Raw genomic sequence first — 24,757 nt, 5'->3', positions numbered from 1 at the left:
CACCTCTCTGGACTTAGGCTGTTTTTTTGCTGGCTCAAGGGAACTGACACAGGTTGGTAGGGCCTGGTTCCCACCCCTGCAGGTAAACATGTTTCAGCCCTGGACAATCAGAATACTTCACCAGTAACCCCCCCAAACCCACCAAAGTGATTGGTCCAGGGGTAGGCACATGACCCATTCTAGGCCACTGAGAGCCTGGCCTGGGGCTTTTGCTGCAACTGTTGGTAAGACTTGTCCCACTGAAATTGTTGAGCTGGTCCAATGTCAAGTCTCAATCCAGAGAAAAATAGAGAGACCAAGTTCTGATGAATCATGTGAGCCCTTGGGTCCTACCAAACCAGAAGTCAGAATCACCTCTAAAATATTTAGTTATGAGCTAATAAAATTATTTTAGGTATTAAGTTTTTCTTAAATTATATAGTTTTCTGTCACTTATAAGTTGATGAATTCTAGTATCCCGTCCTTTTGTGGTCCCGAGACAGTCACAAATCAAGTCTAGTGGTGGGCAAACTTTAAGGAAAATGAAGTTATGGGTCAGTTTTAAAAAAATGCTTTATCACTGCTCTGAGTCTTTTATCACTTTTATCCCCAACAGGTTTTTTTTTTTTTTTTCCTGGTTAACATTGTAGAATCTAGCCCAGACTAATATTGATTATAATGCCTGTAGTATTCACTACTGAATCCCAGTCCCTAGCACAGAGGAGGTACCTTATTTGTTCAATGAATAAATGAACAAGATGCTCATTTATCTAAAATGTCCAGTATATCCCCACTTACCTCAGCTGGTGAGATTCCATATAACTAATCCCTATTTTTTCAACCTCATCTTCCATTTTTCCCTTGCTCACTCCAGTTCAATCACATTGTCTCTTAAAAACCCCAAACGCGTTCCTGCCCTCAGGGCCGTCGCACTTGCTGTCCAGTCAGGAAGCCCCTTTCCCCAACTGGCTCCATCTTCTCCAGGTCTCAGCTCAAATGTCACCTCCTCAGAGGCCTTCCTGGACTACCCTGCCAAATACCACCACCCTGCTTTTCCAGTGTGGTTCCATGCTTTTTGATTTTCTTTACAAATCCACATCTGAATGCCCATGTGCATTTATATGTTTATTGTCCCTTTCCTCAGGAGGTCAACTCCACTAGGGTCCGTCTTTGTCTGTTTATTCTATGCCCCAATGTCCAGATCACAGCCTGGTACACACCAGGTGCCAATAAACATTTGCTGAAGGAATTCACGAATAGGGATCAGACTTCATTACTCTATGCTTTCCTGCGTGAAGACCATTCCTCACCAAATCGTGGATCCCCTCTAAAAGTGTTTGGAGCAGATGTCCACATTAATTCACTGTCTCAGGTTGGGGGCGGAGCTGGTAATGGGCTAGCGTGGGGCCTCACCCTCCAGGCTCCTTTACCCGCCTTCCCCAGCCAATCAGGAAACACGAGGCAGCCAAGGTTAGGTAGACTCTTGCTGCTTTGTTATAAATATATTATGTACATCCAAAACATGACATTAAAATATTACTCCGTTACAGAAAAGATATTAAGGCTTTCTATTATTTACATTAAACAAGCAAGCACCTTTAAAAAAAAACCAAAACAAAAAAGCCCCATTCTTTCTTCTCTGACATATCCCTGGCCAGAGGGACACTGTGTCCCCTTCCAAATGACCAAAACCCATTGCAGAGGCTGCACCCTGCGATGACTTCCTTCAGTTAGAAAATTAGCTCTGGCTGGAATCACATGGGCAGAGAGGGGAGGACTGGGGGAAAAGTGGGGGTCCAGACTTGGGCAGGGGATTCTGGCCTTTTCTGGCCAGTGGCCCTCATAGCCTTGCACTTTGCCATCCTTGGGTGGAAAGGCTAGGCTGAAGGTGGTGGCTGGAGATGCCTACTTACCCAGGCCTCTGGGGTCAGTTTGCTGGGCTATGGCAGGGCAATGCTCCAGGCACATTTAGGTATGCCTGAGGGCTCCTGGATCACTGGGGGGCAGACGAGGAGGGACAGATAAGATGACTCAGTGGCCCCAATGCCAGCCATGCTGAAGGGCTGCCCATTGGGGCCGGAGGCGGTAGGAGTAAGGAGTGGGTGAGCTTCCCCTCTACCCAAGGGACGGCTGGCAGGGCGGGGCTCCTTTTCCTGCAGTCAGGCTTGGCAGACGGAGCAGCTCAGGTGGTTGGGGAGGGGCCAAGGAAAGAAAACGAAAAAAAGGAAATGAAAAATCAGTGGCTCAAGTATTCTGTGTCACGTACGGTGGGCTGGGGGTCCCCGGGCCCAGCCCAGGAGGTGTCCTCTCCACCTGGAGGGGCCAGTGCGAGGAAGGCTGGAATTTGGCAGATGGCTTCGGTTTGAGGGTCTGGGGAAGGTTGGCAACGAGGTGGCAGGCTGGAGGAGTTATTTGATCTTCTGGGCCCATTTCATGTCATCTGCCCGAGGCTTCTCGCCTGTCAGGCCCTGGATGATGTCCTCCAGGCGTCGCCAGAAGCCCATCTTCTCCAGAGGGTAGTTGAGCCAGCCTGCAGTGGAAAACAGGGCACCGGAGGGTGAGGGTTGAGTGGGAGAGCAGCAGTTGAGGGGATGTAGGGAGACAGCGGGCCCTGCCTGGGGCAAGAGCAACCGGTAGTGGGTGTGCAGAGGGGAGGGGACAAGGACTGACCAAGGAATCTAAGGACAAGGCCAATGGGCTTAGGGGCTGTTCAGACATGCCTTCATCCCCTCACTCATTCACTTTCTTACTATATGCTAGGCATGGTAGCGTTTCTTATCACTTGGCTCAAATGCCACCTCTTCCAGGAAGCCTTCCGTGAGTACCAGTTAAACAGCACTCCAGGCCTGTCACGTCACTCTCTTTTATTTATTTATAGCCTTTATGATAATGTAACCATTCTCATTAATTCACCATGCCCCCATTTTGTGCTGGGTTTTCTCCCCATCCCTCAACTAGAATGTCAGCTTCGGAGAGCAGAAAGAACTCCATGTTCTTTCACTGTTGATCTCCAATGCCAAGAATGATGCCTTGCATATAGTAGGAGCTCAGTAAATATTGATCACAATGTTATTTAATCTGGATTAATCTCCGACCCAAACCATGAGGTACATACTATTATTAGTCCCATTTTCCACATAAGAAGACTGAGGCTTAGAGGGGAGTTTCCCAATTAGTAGGTGGCCAAACCAAGGTAGATCCCAACCCTAGCTGAGCAGTTAACAGATCTCCTAAACAGCCTAATCCCTCTACCTTCTCTCAAAGAGCATGATTTTAGGATGAGCAAGAACTATTTTTTTGTGGCTCTCAGTTCTACCTCCAGAAAGAAACAAAACAACTGCCCCCCACAAAAAAAACACCCAGTCACTGTAACTTATTGAGTACCCACCTACATGCCAAGCACTTTGTATCTGCCATTTTGCCATTCACACCAGCCCTGTGACGGTGCTATGGGAAGGAGGTGGCAGCCCCATTTTGTGGATGAGACATGATACCTAGGGAGCCTTGAGTCTTCTAAAGGCACACATGGAGGAGCTGGTAGCTGAACCTAAGTTGGCCTGACCTGACATCACCTCTGAGATTCTTAACCTTAAAAGACACCCAGCTGGCCCCGGAAAACCTGCTTGCCTGTCTCACCTCACCTCACCTCTTTGGCACTGGCCCATTAACTACCAATGGCATGTGGGCCTCCTTACTGTTCCTCAGTCACCCCAGGATGTTCCGCCTTAAGACATTTGTACTTGTGGTTCCCTTTGCTTAGACTAATCCGTCCCTATTAATCTGCAGGTCCCCTCCCATACTTTTTCAGCTTTCTGAAAATGCCCCCCATCACTCTCTGCCCTTCACTATGCTTTGTTCTTTCCCATGGCGTTCCTCACACCTGGACTTTCTCATTTCTCCTATCATTCTGCCCCTCATGTCCTCCATTCCAGCCACACTAGCCTCCTTGCTGCACCTCAAACATGCAGGCTCCTGCCCCAGGGCCTTTGCACCTACTGTTCCCACAGCCTGCAGTGTCCTTCCTCCAGATCTGTGTGACTTTCTCCCTTAGTTCAAATGTCACTTTCTCAGAGAGGTTTTCTCTGACCACCCTGTTTAAAGGATGAAGTCCTCCCATTTCATTTTCCTATGCCCTGCTTTATTTTCCTCCAGAGCAGTTAGCACCATCAGATGCAGTACTTATTATTAACTGTCTGGAATGTCCCCTATTAGAATGTGAATGCCACAAAGTCAGGATTTTTGCCTATTTTGTTCAGTGCTGTGTCCCAAGCCCAGAGCTGTGCTTGGCACATAGTAGGTGCTCAGTAAATACTCGCTGGATGGATGAGTGCTTGGAATCTACTCCATGAGGTGTAGGGGGGTGTCTGTCTTGTTTACTGCTGTGTCCTTAGCGCCAAGAAGAGTGCTGGCACATAGCAGGTACTCAATAAATGTGTTTTGAGAGAACATTCCCTCAGGGCAAGGACTGCATGACCTCCCACTGTGACCTCTGTCCTTCTGACCCTGAGGATGAAGCTGCAGCCGGAGCAGGGGTGGCCCATTCCATGCCACCCTCCAGCCGCACCTGTAGTGATGCAGAAGTAGGTCTCGTGGGGTGAGACGTGGTGGATGCGATGGTGTTTACGCGGCAGGATGATATGCCAGTCCTGCAGGAGGATGACCCAGCGAGGAAGCCCAAAGTACGTGTGTGACCACTTGTGGATCTGGTTGGTGAAGGTACCGAAGATGATCAGGCAGAAGATGAAGCACTCCCAGGGATACAGCTGCTCCAGGGCTTCTGCGGGGTGGGGAGAGGGTGGGTGCCCACAGGGCCCACACAGCCGTCACACGGGCTGTCACCAGCCTGGCCCTCACCACGCACCCCGGCCAACTCCCATCGCAGGCTCCTTCAACCTCCCACATGGGCTCAGGCAAGCTCAGGCTCCCCTGCTGCTCCGTGGGTAGCTAGTGAGTTATCACATGGAACAGTGAAGAACGTGGGCTCTGGGGTCAAGTGGCGCTGGCTTCAGATCCCAGCTGTGATACTTCTTGTGTGTATGAGCTTGGGTCAGTGACTTTCCCTCTTTGAGTCTTAACTTCCTCATCCATCAAACAGGAATAGAATTTCGTCCAGGTTCCCCAGAAGCACAGCCTGAGACAAGGATTCAGGTGCACGTGTTTTACCTGGGGGCGGGGGCAGGGAGTCCTCTCTTCTGGAAAAACATCCGAGGGAGGGAAGCAGGACAGGGGACGAGCTAAGCAAAGATGGGGTGTGGGGATAGTCTTGCCTCAAGCCTGATCCTGGGGCTGGGGGGTCGATCTCTGAAGTGTTAATGGCTCTATAGTTGGTCCCACTTAGAAATGAGGTGGCTGGTCTTTTGTAGGCGTTTTGATCACTGGCTTCAGGCTCATCCCCAGGGGAGAGGGAGGACCTGCCCTGGCAGTTCTCAGAAGGGGCTGCTGGGAGCTGTTAGCAGCCACCACTCACAGCAGCCATGGGATGGTTACACCCCTGCGAGGAGGATGTGGGTGGGGCATCACAACACCCTCCCCCATGGACACTCATCACATTTATTCTCAGGAAGGCTGCTCTAAGGATCAGTGAGGTGTCAAGTTGTTAGAACAAGACCTGGCAGATAAGGTAAGTGAGGCTCAGAGAGGTGAAGCGACTGCTTTGGAGTGACAAGTTCCCTCCCTAAAATAGGCAGGGCAGAGATCTGAACACAAGACTGTTTTGAGATCACTGTTCTTACTCTTTCCACTAAGCCAGGGCAGCAAAACCAAAAGCTCTCAGGGCCAGGTAGGTAGTGCAAATGACGGGGGAAGGGGGGATGGACTGGGTGTAGGACAGTAGGGAGTAGTGGGGACTGTGGCAAATTGGAGAGTATGTGTCCTGTCTAACGGGGGCAGCGCAGCTCAGCTCCGGTCCGGTGAAGCCAAGTGGGAACAAGGACCCCTGACCAGATCGGATTGTTTAAGAGAAGCTAGAAACAGAGACCTGTATGTCACATATCCCAATTTTACCAGAAGATAACTAAAATTGTTTTATAACACTGTGAGGGGTCACACACATACACAAACCACAGCAGGCTCCGGGGGGGTTGAGGAGAGTGTCTGTCCCCCATGACCCCCTGGAGGTCACCACCAGCTGGCATGCTCACCAGGGTTCTGGGTGCGGAACTTGTAGGCCATGTTCAGCAGAGGCAGCAGTGTCACCAGGCAGTTGTCCCCATTGGTCTCAATAAAGTCATGACGCGTAATGGCTGTCGGGTCGATGTGATGCTCCCGGAATGGTCGAATGAAAGCCTGTGGTGGGGTAAGAGTTGTGTGGGGATACATCTTAACCAGTCAGCCTGTGGTGGTCAGTAACTCCCCACAACCTGCTACACACACTCAATTCGAGCTCACCTCCTTGCCCTCGGGGCGCCAGAACATTCGACCATGCCACTGATACAGATTCCCCTAGCCTTTAGGGTCTAGCTTGAGCAGCTCTAGCAGAGGACAGGTCCCAATGACCTGGCGGGGACTTGAGGCTGGTACTGCCCTCCTTTGGGTCTCAGTCTCCCCACCTGGGCTGAGAAGGGGCTTGGAGATGATCTCCACCCGTCTTTCCCCCCTTACGACAATTGAGGAGGTCACACAGTGACAGGTAGCACCCTCTATTTCTTCCCAGCATCTAAACCCTTCCTTCTGGTAACAGCTTTCCCCTCTTCTCTTAGTAGGGGCTGAGCCCACCATTCCCTAGTTTAGAGTGAGCATGTCACCCTGGCTTGGCCAATCAGAGCATTCTGTCCCTCCAGCAATAGGGACTGGCTGAGGGATGGGCATGTGACCCAAGCTGGGCCAATGGAAGTGAGCCAAGGAACTTTGGCTATAGCTATGGGAAAGGAGAGTTCTCTTTCCATTGGGGGTGGGTGCTGAGCTAGGAGGATGGAAGTCTAGGCAGCTGGGAGCCATCTTGGCCACCTTACCAGGGGAAAGCCTACATGAGAGTGAAACCAACAGAAAGGAAAGCAGAGACAGACGTGGAGAGAGACTGGACTGAAGAATATGGTCTGTCTGTCCTACTGGATCCAGCCACGCGTTAATTTGGTTCCACTCCTGAAATTTTCAGTACACAAATCAGTGCCTTCGCTTGGTTAAGCTAGTTTGTACTGGATTTTCTGGAACTTACAGTCAAAAAGGTCTGATTGATACGAGATAAAAGTTCAATTAAAACAAATAAACAAACAGTGAGGCAGGGCAGGCAAAGGAGAACAAGATGTGGTCCCCCCAAGTCAAGGGTTCTGGTGAGGCAGACACATATCAAAGCTTCGGACTGTCCCATGCCTGATGCTTTTGCTTCCAGAAAAACCCAGGGGATTCCTGTTCTAGTCCCAGAGAAGGGGCATGCAGGTCAGGCTGGAAGGATAGTTCCCATCTTTCAGATAGGGAAACAGAGGCTCAGATAGGAAAAGAGGCTCACCCAAGGACAGAGAGCACATCCTCTTTCCAGAGGTTACAGGCTGGGCTGGGTCAATATACGTACCTTCCCCACGATGGGCAGCTCCACAGAACCCCAAGTGTCAGCTCCCCAGTGCACCAGGCCCGACAAGAAGTCAGCAATGAGAGCCCCTGCAACTGTGGACAAGAACAGGGTGAGCCTAGGCAGCGGGACACACAGAGGGACATCTCCCCATCTGCTCACCCCCAATTAGGGAGCCATGCATTCACTGGCTTGCTTGCTCATTCATTCATTTGTTAGGGTGGAGGCTGTCCCTTCTCCACTTGGTACACTTTGTCCCCTGTGAATGGAGCCTCAGGAATACCACTCTTGGCCTCAATCTGGATCTGTCCCTTTACTTGCTCTGCCCCATGAGAGATGTGGGAACTCATTTGCTTGGTGAGTCTGGAGAGAATAAACTGGGCATGCTCAGATCAGCCCAACGTTTCCCTGTTAGGAGCTGACTGTCCCCTTGTCTCTGACCCCCAATCATCCCACACAGGGAAGCCCACTCTGCTCCAGTGTTGTCAGTGACTAGATGGAAATGTCCTACCTTAGGTTCAGGTAGACGTGATGCTCCCCCCCACTCCATCTATAATAGCTTTTATCAATAATAAACATGATAATTTGGCCTCTAGCGGCCTTTTCCTTGTCTTTGTCTCAACTGATTCAGAACTGGAGTAGGGTCCCCTCAGAGACCCCAACACCATTCGGTCACTTGAGGGTTCAGTGTGACACGGAAGAGCTACTACATCTGGACTCAAATTCCAGCTGTCACCCACTAGCCATGGGACACTGGGCATATTACTTAACCTCTCTGTGCCCCCGTTTCCTCTAGGTAGATAGATGGGAATGATGATTAAAAGAAAACATAGCAGCTACCATTAATTGAGGATGTCAATGAATTTTCATGATCTGTACGAAGTTGGTACAGTTTTTATTCTCACTTTACAGAGGTGGAAACGGAGGCTTGGAGAACAGAAGTAACTAGACCGAGGTGGCATAAATGGCAAGTGCCAGAGACGGGCTCTTAACCTGCCTCAAAGGCCCAAATCTAATACAGCAGGGTGCACCATCACCATCGTACACATGGAGAAACTGAGGCCGAGTGGCCAGCACCTGTCCTAGGTAACACCTCAGTGCCATCCCCCGTCATGCGCCCCTCTCCTGGATGTCGGCCATCTAGGCTCTAGGCGTGTCCCGTCCTCTGAGTGCCCTTACACGCCTCTGGGTTTTTGCATTTGCTGTTCCCTCTGCCTGGAACATTCTTTCCCAAGATGTATCACAGCTCACCCCTTCACTTCCTTCAGGCCTTCCCTCAAATCCTCCAGGGACACCTGATCTAAAACTGTAAACACTCTCACCTTGCAGCGTTTCCCATCTCCTATGGTTCCTTTTCTCCAAGCACCTGTTACCTTGGACTTCATCGCTCTTTGTTTATTGCCTCCCCCACAAGAATGTCAGCCCCACAAAGGTAGGGATTGTAATCTTTTGTTTACGGCTGTATTCCGGTTTCTGGCACTTACCAGGGGTTCAGTAAACATTCACTGACTTAATCAATGTAGACACGAGGTACAGTACTTGCGCTCAGTAAGCCCTCCACATCTACTATTACTGTTGTTGTTGTTATTCAGTTATTTAGTCTATCAGGCAACCAGCGAGGACCTGTGCTGTGCTTCAAGCTCCAGAGCTAGAGATGCGTCACCATCTCTGGGGCAAAGAGACGTGAGGAGGGAAAAGCTGTCAAACGTGGCGGGAACAAGTGCAGTTTTCAGTGATGAGTGCTGGCCACTGGGTCACGTGACCTCAGGCAAACCCTGTCCCTCCACATCCCTCGACTCCTTTTCTCCATGTGAACTCGTCCAAGGCCCAGCGATGTATTTAAGGGATCTTTAAGTTCTGCTAGAGCCCTCAGCCGTTTGGTGACGGGAGGCTGCAGAAAAGCCCCTAGAGGCCTCCCTGGAGAACGGGAGTCATAAGTGAGGGGGCAAGAGTGGGAGCGCAGATCGCTGTGGCTATGCCGTTCTGATGCCCGGGCCAGAAGTAAGGGGTGGCCGTGAACGAAGACTTCACAAAGGACCTACAGCCTCCACCCCGTGGATGCCAAACACGGGTGAGATGGCGGGGGTAGGGGAGACACAGCAACATGCAGGCACCTGCAAGTTCCTGGTGATAAGGACACGCGGCACCACCTCCTGGCAGGCGGAAGCCAAAGGATAGGCCACAGGGTGACACTGTACAGTTGTCTGGGTTGGGGACGGCACAGGGCTCAGCAGGGCCCGCTGGGCCTGTGGACTGAGGACCCCACCCGGGCTGGGCAGTCCTGCTCCTCAGTGACAATGCTGGCATGGTGGACCTGGGCAAGGGTGTCAGGGAGACGGAAGCCAAGGGCTGCTGGCTTGCTGTCCCTCGACCTGGCACGGCACCCTTCCCCATGATCCCCGAATAGCTGGCTCCTCCTCAGCCTCCTAGCTCCGGGCAATCATCACCCAACCCCCCAGGCTGAAGCCAACCTCTCGGGCAGGTGCTCTTGGTCACATCTCCCTGCTTTATTTCTATCACGGCCCTTGTCACCACCTGAGATTGCTGCGTTTATTATCCCCACTTCTTGGATGCGAAAATGGGCTCTCAGAAGTTAACAACCCTCGCCCCTCCCCCAAGTCCCATGGTGTGCAAGCGGCAGCCATGGGATGGACAGAGGCGGGTTTACCTGCCAGGACCCTTTCATGCCCTTAAGCTGTACCTCAGGAGGTCCAGGGGCATTAACAGAGCTCCTACTGCATCCTGTAGGATGCTGTACACACACTGCCTGTGCCTAGTGGGAGGGGCAAGAGGCCATGTGGCTAAGAGCTAAGGTGAATAGAGATCAAGAATCGGGGGCCTCATCTCTTGCTACCATATTGCTGGGTGACCCTGGGCAAGTCGCTTGATCCTCTGGGTCTCAGCATCTTCCATTGCACAGTGAGGGGTCAGCTGAGGTGCGTCGAGGCCCTACACCGACAGCTCTAACGACACCTTTAAATGCTGCCTTCGGGGAGGCCGGTTTGCTCAGTGGTTAGAGCGCGTCGCTCATAACACCACATGGGCCAATGAGCTGCACCCTCCACAACTACACTGAAAACGATTTGACATGGAGCTGATGGGTCCTGGAGAAACACACTGTTCCCCAATATTCCCCAATAAAAAATAAAATGCTGCCTTCCTGGGAAGGCGGCTCGTCCGCGGATAACCTCGCACCCCCTAATTTCCTTTCCACCCTTATTCTATGCAACCTCTGATCTGCTTCCCATCATTATAGACTGGTTTTGCCTGTTTTAGAACTTCATATGGATTCATGTAGCATGTGCTCTTTGGGGTTGAGCTTCTTTCACTAGCATACTTCTAGAATAATCCAAGTAGTTAATGGAGCTGTAGTTCATCCTTTTAATCGCTGAAGAGGATTCCATTGTCTGGATGTCCCACAGCAGGTGTATCCATTTCGCTGTTGGACGTCTGGGTTGTTTCTAGGTAGGGACTGTTAGGACTCACACTTCAGTGAAAATGTTTACATACAAACCTGTGTGGAGGCATATGCCCTCATTTCCTTTGGGGTCTAGCAATTTAGGTACTAGATCCTATGTCAGCATCTTAAATGTTTTCTCTCTTTTAATCCCTAATCTGTATCCTGGCCGTTCCTAAACGGGTTACACATCTTATCTCCTTAATCATCCTTAGCATTTAATCCTTACATTGACAAGAATAATGGCAAAAACAACGCAGGTCCAGACTTACAATGGTTCAACTTACGCTTTTTTGACATTATGATGGTGTGAAAGTGAGACACATAATAAATTACATATATTTAATACTTTATTATACACTAGGCTGTGTATTAGATGATTTTGCCCAACTGTAGGCTAACGAAAGTGTTCTAAGCACGTTTAAAATTAAGAAATGATTTCTAATTTCCTGCTCAGCTATGATGTTTGGTAGGTTAGGTATATTAAATACATTTTTGACTTAATGATATTTTTATCAGGATGTAACCTTATCGTAAATTGAGGAGCATTTGTATTAGAAAAAACAATGTCTGTGACAAACGGTCAACATTGGAGGACTTCCTGTGTGCCCAGTGCTATGTCAAAGGTGTTAAAAAGTGCATTATTTGGGAGTACAGCTCCCCTACCTTAAATACGGGCTGTGCACAGTGACTTCCTTCCAGAGACGACAGTATGGGAGGGGGTGAGGAGAGTAACTTTCCAGTGGGGAAACCTGACAGTCACTACCTGGGCTGGGGGTCAGGGGCAACTTCACAGTCCTGAGTCGTGTGGATCACACATCCCCTCGCTACAATGTGATGAAAATGACACTTTACCTCTGAGCTCCTCCTCTCTGAAACACATAACTCAGGCCAAGAAAAATACCAAATTCCAGCAGAAGGGCATGCTAGGAAGTACTGGTCCTCAAACTGTCAAGATCACGGAAAACAGCGAGATTCAGAGAAACTGCCATAGCCAAGAGGAGCCTAAAGGGACAGGACAACTAAATGTGATGTGAAATCCTGAATGGGATTCTGGATCAGAAAGCGGACATTAAGTAAAAACTAAGGGAATCTCAATAAACTAGACTTTAGTTCATAATAATGTATCCATATTGAAGCGGTAATTGTAACAAATGTATGATACTAGTATCAGATACAAGATGTTAAGAATAACGGGAAACTGGGGGCAGGGGTATATGGGAACTCTATACTAGCTGCTTATTTTCTGTAAATCTAAAACTGTTCTAAAAATAAAGTCTATTTTAAAAAAGTGTATTATCTCGGGGCAGCGGGATGGCTCAGTTGGTTTAGAGCGTGAGCTCTGAACGACAGGGTTACTGGTTCGATTCCCACATGGGCCAGTGAGCTGCGCCCTCCACTAGATTGAAGGACAACAACTTGGAGAGGATGGGCCCTGGAGAAACATACTGTTCCCCAATATTCCCTAATAAAATTAAAAAAATATATATATGTAAATAATTCTTTTTAAAAAAGTGTATTATCACACTTCATGTCCACTCCACATCCCGACTTCCAGAGGAGGCAATGAGACTCCTCCCATGGTCACATAGCAGCTGGGCAGTCAGGGCTGCTGGATCGCGGCTGGAGACCATTTCAAGGGGCATGATGACGCTAAGCCGTCATGTTCAAGTCCCAGAAACGAGGGTATTAATAGTATTCACTCCACCTAACTACAATCAGTTAACAAGATGGGCTGATGCAGGTAAAGTGCTTAGCACAGTGCCTGGGACACAGTAAGCGCTCATCAAAGGTAGCTATAGTTAATAGTTTAAATATTACTCCCCTCTCCGAGCCTCAGTTTTGTCATCTGGTAAATGACTAGCACCGGGCCTTTTCAGGCTTCCAAGCAGAGGGGGAACGTACGCTTTGGACAGAGGTCAGAAATTATTTTGGGAGAGGAGGAGCTCTCCCCTCCTTTTGGGAGGAAATGGCTCTTTGTTCCCTGGGCTTCTTTGGTTGGCTGTTTCTAGGCTCCAGGCCTGCTGCCTGAGGCTGCTTTAATCAGGGCAGGGGTGGCAGAGGCGGGCACACAGAAGCTTCTTTGTCCCAGCCAGTGGCCGTGGCTGGCTCACCCTGGGGACGGCTTCGGCCTGGCTGCCTCCCTGTCTGCAGGACACTGGGATGGGGGATGACTCACTCCAGGCTACCTTGACTCACTGGGTGACCTTGAGACAGTTCCTGGGCCTCTTGGTGGGGCCCCACTGCCCCACAGGTCACCCAGCTAGGATTTCTTTGCCTCTGCTCAACTCAAAGGCTAGTGTGGAAACAGAGTGGCTGGGACAGAGGACTGGTCCACACAGTCCCGGAGCCAAATCCTCTCTCTCAGCTCAGAATCACACGGAGAAGCCCCACCTGACCTGCCAGGCCAGCCCTAATCTGAGGCCATATGACCTCTGACCTTACCGCTCACCCTGCACTCACTCCCTGTGCCCCTGACCTGCGACACCCTCTCTTCCGTTTGTCTCCCAGAAAACTCCCAGCCTCTTCTTCAAAGACCAATTCATAAGCATCCACACTCTCCATCCATTTTCTCCAAGTGCAGCAAACAGCTCAGGGCTCTCAGGGCTGTCATTTGTTCACTCATTCATTCATGACAAGAGTCCTGGTCAAAGTTGCCAAGGACCCCGATGTGGCCAAATCCAGTGGCCTCCTCGCTGCCCCCCAAGTCTTCTGGACACACATTCTTGTTTTGCGGCGCACCCCCACCTGTTGGCTGGCTCTTCTCTCCCCAACCTGGAAGCACTAGCAGCCTTGCGTGTCCTCTCGGCTCCCATGCAGCCCACGTGGGAGCCGAGGGGGGGGGGCACACGACCAGTACCTACCTGAACTTCACACACCACCTCTTCCCACGGCAAGGCCTCCCAGATTTTGATCTGTAGCTGCCTTCCCTGACTCCAGCTTGGGCTTCCAGATTTCTAATTTCTCCTTGGCTCGACACTTCTCCTTGGCTTTCAGGCACGTATCTCAAGCATTTCCCCTCAAGCCTGCTCCTCTAGCTTCATCCGCTCGGTCACTCAGGCCAAAAACCTGGAGTTGCCGCTGACCTCTCTTTCTCTCACCTCCACAGCCAACCTGGCAGCATTCTGGTGGCTCACCTTTCACAGCTTCTCACCACCTCCACCACCCTATTCAGGTCTGGGTGACCACCTCTGCCTTCTCTCTGGCCCTCCCTGCCCCCGTCTGAACTCCCTGCAGCATCAGCTGATGTCAGCTCCCTACGGGAAACTCACCAATGGCTGTTCATGGCCCCTGGGATAAAACCCCTGGCCTCCTTCTATCCCCCAGTGCAATGGGCATACACCAGACTCAGGGCCTTTGCACTTGCTGTTCCCTCTGCCTGGAATGCCCCTCCCAGAAATATCTGCCTGGCCCCCTCCCTCACCTCCTTCGGGTCTCTACACAAGTGTCACTCTTACAGAGAGGCCTTCCCCGACATCTGGCCTCTTCTGTGCCTACTACCTTATCTTGATTTTGTTCCCAGCATTGCACCATCTGTTTGCATTTATTAACTGGGCACCTTCTCATGCTTCTGCTTCTCCTGGTTTCAAAGGCCTGCTAGAGGCACCGGAACTCTGGGGAGATAATGTTGGGCCGGGGGCGGGCTCTGTAGGCTGGCACAGTGCCCTTACTTCCTGCGTGTTTACACACAAATCCGAGCAGCTACTTAAATTGATTAGCGTCTGTGCAAACATCACTATCAGGGGATTGTCTGCTCTTATCAGCCCAGAGACAAAGGTATGAGATTGGGAAGCTGGAGTCAGATGCATTGGCTGGACAGCCAGCGATCTCCTGGGCTCAGGACTGGAAACTCTAGTCCCAACCAGGGAAGGGAGGGGGGTCACCAACTGTCCTGGCTCATGCAACACACACCTGGGCTCTGACGCTGCCGATTCTTTGCCCAAGCTGGGACTGCTGCCTAGACTACCCCCTCCTCCCAGTGCTAACTGGGGGCTGTCTAGTCTGTGGTTCAGGAGCCGGGTAGGTCTGGATATGTGATCCCAGACTGTTGCTGCCTGGGTGAGGGCCAAAGGGCAAGTCTCCTGGCCTCCTGGAGGATGGTGATCAGAACCTCCTCACTAGATTTCCACCAAGAGTTATTAGGTTGGTGTAAAGGTAATTGTGGTTTTTGCAAATTATTTTTAACCTTTTAATCCGCAATTACTTTTGCACCAACCTAATAAAAGTGCCCGGCCTGCGGCCTGGGGCATAGTAGGCACTTGGGAAATATTCATTTGTTAAACTGACCATTGAGGCAGAAGGCCCAAGCCCCGGTGAGTGGTATGTTGGGCAGTGTCCCCTCCCTACCTCTATTACGTCACTGGCCCTCTCAGCAGTTATACACACATGCATTGTGCCCTCACAATAGCCCTAGAAGGCAGCTTCACTTACAAGATGTGGAAAATGAGGCTCAGCGATGCAATGACACTTGCCCAAGGCCACACAGCCAGGAGGTGGTGGAGCTGGGACCTGCTTGTAACCACCCCAGATGGGGCTTCAGGGCTCACACTGTCTACATTCCTGCCCTTGAATGTGGAGCTCTGAGGCAGAGGTGGGGGTGCAGGTCCCTCGCATTCCTGGGCAGAGGGGCCCATCTGGCTCCCGTGGGTGGGACCCAGCTCCCCAGCACTGGATGGATTCAGGCCCCCTTCCTCCAGCTGGCCGGGCCCCTGAACACATGCCGATCCCATCCCAGACTCAGATGGCTCCATTCGCTGGCCCCGCACTATTGGCTTAGGTAGCCAGGAGTCTGTTAATGAGCCTGAAGGAGCTGAACGCTTACGGAGGGTCAGATGGGCCAAGGGCACAGCTGCCTCCACAGCCTAGGAGCCCAGGACGGGGGAGGGGACAGTGTGTGAGTTAGAGGGAAGAGGGCGGGGCGGGGAGTGGAGAGGAAGGAAACTAGTCATCCAGGACCCGGGAGTGGAGACAGTGAATTAAGACCTGTGTTGTGCTTTTGGCTTGAGGTGTGACTCTGGGCCGGTCCCTTCGCTGAGCTTCAGCTCAGTTTCCTTATCTGAAAAATGAGGACAAGCGTACAAGCCTGTCAGGCTGTAGATGGGTGACGACTGACCAAAGGAAAACACTCAGTGTACTAACAAGTTGCAGCTTGCTCACTCATTCATTCACTGATCTAACAAATACTTATCGAGCACCTACTGTGTTCCACGCTTTGTGTTTGGGGCTGGGGACACAGCAGTTAATAGACGAAAAACTCTACTTTCAGGGAGCTGACACTTGAGTAGGGGGAAGACAGACAATAAAGAAAGAAATATATTGTATAACAGTAGGGTGAGGGGACAGCATGTGACAGGGCCGCTATTTCTGAGGGATAGTCAGAGGGGCCTCCTGAGGAGGTGACCTCTGAGCAGAAACCTGGATGAGGGAGAGAACCACGTAGGTGTCTGCAGGAAGAGTTCCTGCAGGGAACAGCATATGCGAAGGCCCTGAGGTAGGAGTGTGTCCAGTGCATGGTAGAGGCACAGTGACGAGGCCAGTGAGGGGGGCGCAGGGTGAGCCAGAGCAGAGTGGAGGGAGATGAAGGCCGAGGAGAAGCTGTGGCCAGGCTGTGTTGAGGAGTTGGTGTTTTATTCCAAGTATATGGGGGGAGGGGGAGCAGGGGAGTGGCCTGACCTGCCTGGGGTTCTAACAGTATCCCTTTTGCTGTGTGAGGCAAGGAGACCAGGGAAGAGGCTCCCATGATAGTCCAGGTGGGAGATGATGGTGGCTGGACCAGGGTGGGGACAGTGTCGGTGCAGAGTAATGGCTGGATCTGGACGCATGCTGAGAGTGGAGTCAAGAACATTTGCTGATGGTTTTTTACTTTCTAACTTACTTTGTCTGGATTATGCCTTCCAAACTCCAAATACCCCTTATAGGCAATAAAAACACAACATGAGCCTAAGACCATTTCAGATCCATTTCATTTGGATGTGGAACGTGAGAGAGGAAGGAACAGAGGAGGATGCCCAGGGTTTTGGCCCAACTGACAGGAAGGACACAGGTGCCACCGACTGAGATGGGAGGCAGGTTCCCCCAGCACGTACTGCACTCGTGAGCACACACACACGAGCATCACACCCACACACGCACACACGTGCAAGTCGCCGTCAGAGTGGTGCAGACACTAGGTAGGTCTCTGGCCCCTGTGGAAACCGAGGCAGGCAGCCAAGCCGTAGGCACTCACCGACACCCAGCATTACGAGGGGCGTGTGCTCCCAGCGGGCGAGCAGCAGGAGGTGGGTCAAGTTGTGGGCAATGAGGCTGAAGCACAGGACCACACAGCACCACTCCTGGAAGCGCTTGCCTGCAGGGAGAGGCGAGAGGTGAGCTGGCTGGGCAGGTGGTCCAGAGGATGGAGGAGCACAGCCAGGCAGAGCTGGGCCCCAAGGGGGTGCTCTTCCACTGTACTCCATGAGTCTACAGTGCTAACCACAGGCTGAACTTAGGGACAACCACGAAGGAAAGGCCCCAATCTACCCATTTCACAGATGATGTCACCGAGGCCCTGAGAGGGGAAAGGGCCTGCCCAAGGTCATACACTCAGGGATGGCTGCGGTAAATCAAGTGTGGGGCCCTTCTGAACGCAGGCCCCTGTGGCACAGGTCATAGAACCAGGAAGCCAGCCTCGTATGTGCCAAGTCTTTGGCAGACAGAACCAGAACGCTGATCTCCTGGGCCCCTTTGGGCTCTCTCTGGAGATACCAGAGGGATCTTTAATAAGCTTTTTTTAACCGGCACCACGGTTTTCATTTATGCCCTTTCGTAGGTAATTACTTGGAGGTGGAAGCTACAAACAGCTTTTAATCCCAGAGATTCAGACCCCAATCTCCATCAAGCAGGGCTCCTGGCAGTGAGTCAGGAATTCAGGAGAAACAGGGCCTTGGTTACCACTCCTAGGGCTCCTGCCAGGAGCAGGGGGTCTGGGAGTAAGCCACAGGGAGGAAGCGGCAGTGTGAAGATGAGGGGTCACAAAGGCTCATAGTCTCCGGGTGCCAGCGGGTGACGTGCAGGAGTGAGGTGGGCCGCGTGTGCACAGGGGGACACTGCAGCACACGTGCCTTTTCTAAAGAGTGGCCACCAACTGGCCACCAACTGCCAGGTGGGAGTATGGGCCCAGGGAGGCTGGAGCTTCTCAGGAGAAGCCAAACATCAGGATGTGGGTATGAAATCTTCTCTTTAAATGTGGCCACACATGTTTAGGAGGCAGGTGAGCTCAGACAAGCTGATTCACTTCACTGCAGCTTTGTTTGAGGCGTCAAGCCATTAGTGTCTGTGGCCTGGGGGCTCAGCCAAATTAATTTGGTCCACAGCATCTCTGTAGCTAGGAAAAAGCTGGGGTGGCTGTTTATGTGTGGATGAGGAGGGATATCCAGGACATACTGGTAAGTGCAAACAGCAGCCATTTATGTAAACAAAACAAAACAAACAAAAGAAAAAACTACGTCGTCAAGGCTGGCTTTCACTTACTCCCTTTTGAATTTAAAATTTGTGAATGTACTAACTCTATCAAAAATCTTTTCTCCTAATTTTAAATTAAATTTAGAAAAAAGGGAAACAAAAACATCATGTCGGTGATACAGAATGTGTGACAGGGCCCCTGGGAATATTGTTCTCCCAGGCAGCTGGTCCCAAGGGAACGGAAGACTCTTAATGATAATAATTTTCTTATCATTAGTGTTTAACATCTACTGAGCAGTTACCATGTGCCAGATACCTGCTGAGGTGATGCCATTTTACAGATGAGAAATCTGAGGGTCAGAGGGGTCCCAAGGAAGTAGCCCAAGGCCACCTAGCTACTAAGCTACCGACCAGGATCCTGTGGCCAGAGGGTCTGGCTCCTGAGACCCTGCTCTTACCCAACCCTGTCCTGTTGTCCCTGGTCCCTCCCTCCATGCCCCATCACCTTTATGGCCCCAACCACATTCTGGGTCAGGCCCACCTTAAATAATAGGGCCAGGCAGGCTCCTGTGAGTGATTTACAACCAAAGGGGGCAGGGTACATAAGGAAGGTTCCTCCTGTATCGGTCCTCTGTCCTCTTCAGTGCTTTGTGTGTGCTGTTCCCTTCACCCCCTCTGCACCGGGCTGACTTTGGCACTGCTCTTACAAATCTCAACCTGGACTCTCTGCCTCCAGGAAGCCAACCATGATTCCTCCTCTGACCCCTGGGCGCCCCCAACATGACGTCCGCCATACGGGACTGTCACTGCCTATATAACATCTGTCTTCCGCTACCGAAATGTGAACTCAGGAGACCTGGGACTGTGTCTGGTTTGCTCATCAAGGTCCTGGCACACAGCTGGTGCTCAGTAAACGCTCGTGGAATGAACAAATTCCCAACCATGATCCAAAAGGAAAAACTGCCAGGATTTACCTCTGGGCACCCCTCCCCAAAAAACCTTGGGAAGGAAACAGTAGGCATTTCATTGTTCCGGACAGGAAAACAGGCTCAGAGAAACAGAGAGAGAGAAAGGGCCTTGTCCAGGTTGCACAACAGCACATTGCGCCCTGAGCCAGAATCAAAACAGTGGCCTTCCCCTTGCTCTGAGAAAAAAATCAAGGCTCTGAGTGGGGAAGGGACACGCCCAGAATCACATCCCCTTGATTCCTCTCCTACGGATAAGGACACTGAGGCTCAGAAAGGGCAAGGACCCCAATCGGGGTCACGGAGCAGCAGCAGAGGGCCTAGAACCCCTTGCTTCCTGCTTCTTGGGCAGGAGCTGTTTCCCTTCAGCCACGGTGGCCCTGCCACCCCAGCAGCCCCCAGCTAGAGTCACCACAATCTGGCCCAGGATCGCCTTCCCCGTTCTGGTTCCTCTTTGCGGCCAGGGCCTGGGGTTCAGAAGCAGGAAGCCTGGTGTGTGTGTGGGGGAGGGGCAGCTAGAGGTAAGGGACAGGTGATTCCTCAATGCCAACCTGCCTGCCTGCCTCCCAAACTGCAGGGACAGCAACCCAATCAAGTAACAGTAACAGTAACAAGGGCTGACACCCACTGAGGCCTCTCACAGCTGGGGTGCCAGGTTTAGCTTACATCAGAGGTGCCACGACCCACTCCCTCTGGCATATTTCGCTCAGTTTAAAAAAAAATTAGCTACACTTAACAAAAAGAAATCACATAAAATTCCTATTTCCTGCTTTTCTTCAGAACCCAGGAATCTGGCCACCCCGGCTTGAGCAGCAGTGGCGGCCCCATCAGAAGTGGGCAAGAGCTCCAAGTTCACTCTAGTGCCCAGCTCACTCCCCATGTGATGGAGAACACCTCCGAAACTGGAATATTTTCCCACCTAAACTCTCTCTTTGGCCTCTGGATCCTTCTGCAGATCAAATGCCTCAACTTTGATCCACACAAAATATGCCTCCAGTATAAGCGGCCTTCACTGAGCACTTCCTACATGCCAGGGACAGTGCCAGGGGTGACCTCAGCCAGCCTTCACTGTACACCGTGGGCTGGGACCTTTGCTCGGTCTTTCAGAGGGAGAAACTATGCCTAGAGAGAGGAAGTGACTTGTCCAGAGTCATTTGAGGGTCACCAAAGTCACACCACGAACAGTCCAGCCCGGCACGGTCAGGTGGCCTGACAGGTGTCACTTTACTGATGGGCAGACTAAGGCCCACGGAGGAGATCTAAGAGCCAGGCTGCCTCTGGCTTAGTGCTAGGGCCTTGTTTCCTCGAGCCATCCCCGGACTGGCCAGGGTCCACGATCTGGGCCGAATTAGAGCAGTGACTGTCTGTTGGCCTGAGGCAGGGGCCAGGCTTGTGTGTGGTGGTTGTGGAGGGCAGGGAGGTGCAAGAGAGGTCAGGCGCCAGGCCTCAGCCATCACTGCTTTCCTGGGGGGTGGTGGCGGGGCCTCAGCCAGAGGCTTGGCAGCAGGCCTGACTCTTCCAGTTCCGTCAGACAAGCCCTGAAGAACCTGTATTTCTGATGGCGTTTGGCTACTAGGAGACCCTCGGCTTCAGCAAAGTTGGGACAGTAGGTAAGGAGAAGGCAGTGACCAGAGAGAGAAAGAGGAAGAGAGACAGGAAGATAGATGAGAGAGAACAAGAATCAAGAGACACAGAGAGATGAGAAACAGAGAGATAGGAGAAAAACAGACAGGGAAAAATTATAGGGAGACAGAGGAAAAAAAAGAGAAACAGCAGGCCAGAGCGTGAGAGACAAAAAAGACGAAAAAGACAAGACTGGGTCTTATATTAACTTTTGCTCCAAAAGATGCATTAGAACTGATGATCTGGCTAGGTCTTATTTTCGGGGAAACACGATATATACAGAGGGTGCCAAAAAAAAATGTATAGATTTTTTTTTGTATACATTTTAAAATGTATACATTTTAAAAAAGGAAAAAATTGTATTAAAATTGTAATGCAATGAAGGGACACCAGCATTCATTTGATTAATGCTATCTTTTGAGCAAACGTCATACAACACATTGCTACATGTTTCAATTCAACTTCGAAAAGTAATATATAGATATTTAAAAAGTAATACATAGATTGCTTAAAATGTGTATACATGTTTTTGGCACCCCTGGTATTTGTTCCATAGGGATTGCCATCACCAGGCGAGTAAGGTACTTTCCTTTCTGTATTGGGCTTAGAAAAATGCTGGCCCCATTTTTCCTGTCTTGTTCACTGCTTTGTCTCCAGGATCTAGATGAGGGACTGGGACAAAGGTGCTCAATATGTATTGAGCCCAGTCGCTCATTTTATAGGTCAGGCCCAGAGAGGTCAAGGTACTTCCTCAAGGCCACACAGGAAAGGGACAGAGGTAGGCAGAGGGAGACCTATAGCATATGGAGAAACCAGTCTGGCCAGTCCCCCCACCCTCCCTGATCCTCACACCTGGACCCCAAACTCTATGTCAGGAGGAGATAAGGCCTTGACTGCAGGCTTGGGGCTGCAAGAAGGTCCCTGCCTGCCTCAGGTCCCTGCATGTCTATTCTTCAGAGTGAGGGGCACTTGGGGAAACCAGAATTAGACGAAGATGCATCATAGTGGAATGTGGAGATGGACATCCCTTGGGGAGGCTCAGAATGCCCAGGTATGACTTGGTTGAAAGCGGGTAGGGGGTAGGGTTTATTCAAGTGGGCAGAGCTGGATATCAAAGGAGGAGGCCTTTGAATTCCTACCCTCGATTCCCAGGTGGTGAGTCTGAGGACCAGAGAAGTGAGGCAGCTTACTCCAAGACTCACAGGAAAGGTCATACTATTGGGTTAACAATAGGGAGCGCCAATTGTATGCCAGGCCTTGTGCCTTCCAAAGTGGATGATTTCATTTCCTCTTCCTAAGGACAGTGAGGAATAAATAAACTTTACCTTGTACCCATTCAGAGGTTGAGGAAACTGAGACTTAAGAGAGGGAAAGTGGCTTGGCCCAGGTCACACAACTAGGTAGCAGAGTCAGGGTGCCAAACCCAGCCTGCCCTTGGAAGTGCAGGAGTTAGACTACAGGCTGAGTGTTTTGGGAAAAGGTTGAAGAAACCATGACAGCATGAGCCAGGTGCCCAAGCCAGGTCAGGAAAAAAAAATCACACCCAGAGCATGGAATTGCAAGTCCAGAAAGGTCTCTGGTGACCCAGGACTCAATGAGAAAGCAAACGGCCCAGGGTCTTGTAGCCAGTTATGGCAGAACTGGTATGCAAACCCAGGTGGGTCAGGGCTGGAAGTCAAAGGTGGTAGTGGACACATTCCATGCCCTCCCCAGGCTAGGGCATGCATGGCGGTTGCCCCCTGGTAAACGGAAAGATGTCAGAATGTTTGACAAACAAAGCTCGGTGTGATGGCCATGTCCAGCAGACTGCTCTCTGGCAGCTCACAGTCACCTGACTCTGGAGTTCTCAAAGGCACTTCCTTAATCACCAGGGACACTGGCCTTCTTGGAGCTAGGCAATGAGATTCCTGCAGCTCACCAGTAAGTTAGAGAAGGGGGTGGAGGCTGGTGCTTGATGGTGCATAAATGATAGGCACAGTGGGAAGAAGCTAGGGGCCTGAGGGCAAGGGTTTCTAAATTGTGGTCTGGTCTGGGGACTATGGGAGCTCCACGCCGGAGCCCAATGGAGGGGGTTAATATATGTACATGGGGGAGGGGCAAGAGATGGAGTTGGGGCTTCTGTATGGGAGAAGCTTAAACTAGAGGATTTGCAATGCTCTCACCATCTGGAATTTCGGAATACCTGACGCTCACCCCCGAAGGGCTGACTCTCCTTACTGGGTGGGTGGGTGGGGGCTGTGAAGGAAGGGAGGAAGGAGATGGTGGTCGGAAGCCACTGAAACTAAAAGTAGGATGGGGCTCTGGGGGAAGGGTGTAGTTGGGGTCTCCTAAGTTGGGGTTCCAGAGTGGAGGAGGGTGGGCTGAGGTGCCCAGATTTGGGGGGTGAGGTCATTGTTTCCATCTCACTGCCGTGGCTCGGGCGTAGATGGGGCCCTAGGGTGTGAATTCCGGATCTGGGGAACCTGGGATGGGGTGTGAGTTTTAGGTGGCCGGGGCAGTGCATGTAGCTGAAGAGCTGCTTCAGCTTGTACCGGGGTGGGGGTCCCTATGTCCAGGGACGCTCTTTGCAGCTGCGGGTGCGCCGGGGCTAGGATCCAGATTTGGGGATGTGATGGGAGCTCTGTCTGTAGCTCCAGGAGCTGATGTTACAGTGCCTTGATGGGACTGTCTTTGCATCCAGAAAGCCTCGAGGCTGGGGTTCTGGCTTGGGCTTGGAAGTGGCGCTGGGATGGGGTCCCCACACTTGGGGCCACTATTTGCAAGCAAAAGCCGAGGCTGGAGTTCTGCTTCGGGGCCTGAGGCTGGGGTTCTGATCAGGGGACGCCGGGGTCGCTGTCCGCAGCCCGGGCTGGTGACTGCAGGCCCTGGGGGGGTGAGGGGGGGCCCAGAGGTCCTACCTGGCGAGTAGAGCGCGGCCAGCTCACGGGCCCCGGCGTGCTGCGCGCCCCAGCGCCGGCAATACGCTGCTTCGTCTTCATCGAGCTCCGGCTGCTGGCCCGGCCCGTCCTCGGGGCCCGCCATGGCCACTCGCCCGGCCCTCCCGGTGCACTCTGCTAGCAGCGGCGGCTGCAGCGGCAGGGCCGCGGAACCGCGGCGAGATCACGCCGCCCAATGACTGCCCAGTGCCGGGGGCGGTGGCGGCGCCGGCGGGGGCCTCGCCCGGGCGCGCGTCACAACCAATCAGGACCCGCGCCTGGCCTCCAGACCAATCAGCGGTCGCCGAGCCGCAGCCAACCGCGGAGCCCCAGGGGCAGGGTCGCAGCTGGGCGCAGCTGGGCGCGGAAGCGAAGGGCGGCGGTGCGTTCCTGCCGGTCCGGCTCCGCCTCTGGCCTGGGCCCCGGCTCCCGCCTCGCGGAAACGCGGCCCGTGTCGCCTCCCACCTCAGGCTCGGTTTACTGTCCCGTGCCTTGGGCGAGGTCCTGCGCCGCTGGACCCAGACGTGGGCATTTCTTTAGCACGCACGGAACGCGAGTGAGGACGCCGAGCGCGGGCCAGGGAGCCAGCGTCCCGTGGACGCTGCGAACAGGGCCCCCCACTTGGGGCCGGTTTACACCCCTCCCTGGTGCCCAGGTCCTGAGGACCGCGCGTAGACCTGCTGTGTGCCAGCTCGTGCGGTGCGCCCGGGGCGGAGAAGCACTGGGCTCCTGTTCTCCTGCAGGAGCGGACGGTAAACTGATGAGAATGACTCAGAGTCACATTGTAAGATTCGGTGAGCACTTCACGTGTGAGGCGCCGGGCCAGGACCTAGAGGCGGCATTTCCTTCACTCTTAATAACCCATGATGTCTCC

At 52.1% G+C, this 24,757-nt stretch overlaps 1 protein-coding gene across 1 annotated transcript; it reads right to left on the bottom strand.

The window, feature by feature from the left end:
• Positions 1 to 613: 613 nt before the first annotated feature.
• On the bottom strand, positions 614 to 24,757 carry PEDS1 (plasmanylethanolamine desaturase 1). Its single transcript, XM_081034362.1, has 6 exons — positions 23,866 to 24,757; positions 17,167 to 17,286; positions 7,487 to 7,578; positions 6,120 to 6,264; positions 4,544 to 4,756; positions 614 to 2,509 (listed from the first exon to the last, which is right to left on the bottom strand). Exons 1-6 carry the CDS (start codon positions 23,987 to 23,989, stop codon positions 2,388 to 2,390), a joined length of 816 nt encoding a protein of 271 aa, XP_080890488.1. The 5' UTR covers positions 23,990 to 24,757; the 3' UTR covers positions 614 to 2,387.

The sequence above is a fragment of the Rhinolophus hipposideros genome, assembly GCF_964194185.1.
Source record: "Rhinolophus hipposideros genome assembly, chromosome: 22".
Taxonomy (NCBI): Eukaryota; Metazoa; Chordata; class Mammalia; order Chiroptera; family Rhinolophidae; genus Rhinolophus; species Rhinolophus hipposideros.
This window is presented reverse-complemented; position numbering and strand designations above follow the sequence as displayed.

What these genes read in the sequence shown, in the direction of transcription:
- PEDS1 (XM_081034362.1), bottom strand. Translation starts at nt 23,989, where the DNA reads ATGGCGGGCCCCGAGGACGGGCCGGGCCAGCAGCCGGAGCTCGATGAA. An exon ending in CCTCGTAATGCTGGGTGTCG is followed by an intron (nt 7,579 to 17,166) that starts GTGAGTGCCTAC and finishes TCTTGTCCACAG; the next exon opens with TTGCAGGGGCTCTCATTGCT. An exon ending in AGCTGCCCATCGTGGGGAAG is followed by an intron (nt 6,265 to 7,486) that starts GTACGTATATTG and finishes ACCCCACCACAG; the next exon opens with GCTTTCATTCGACCATTCCG.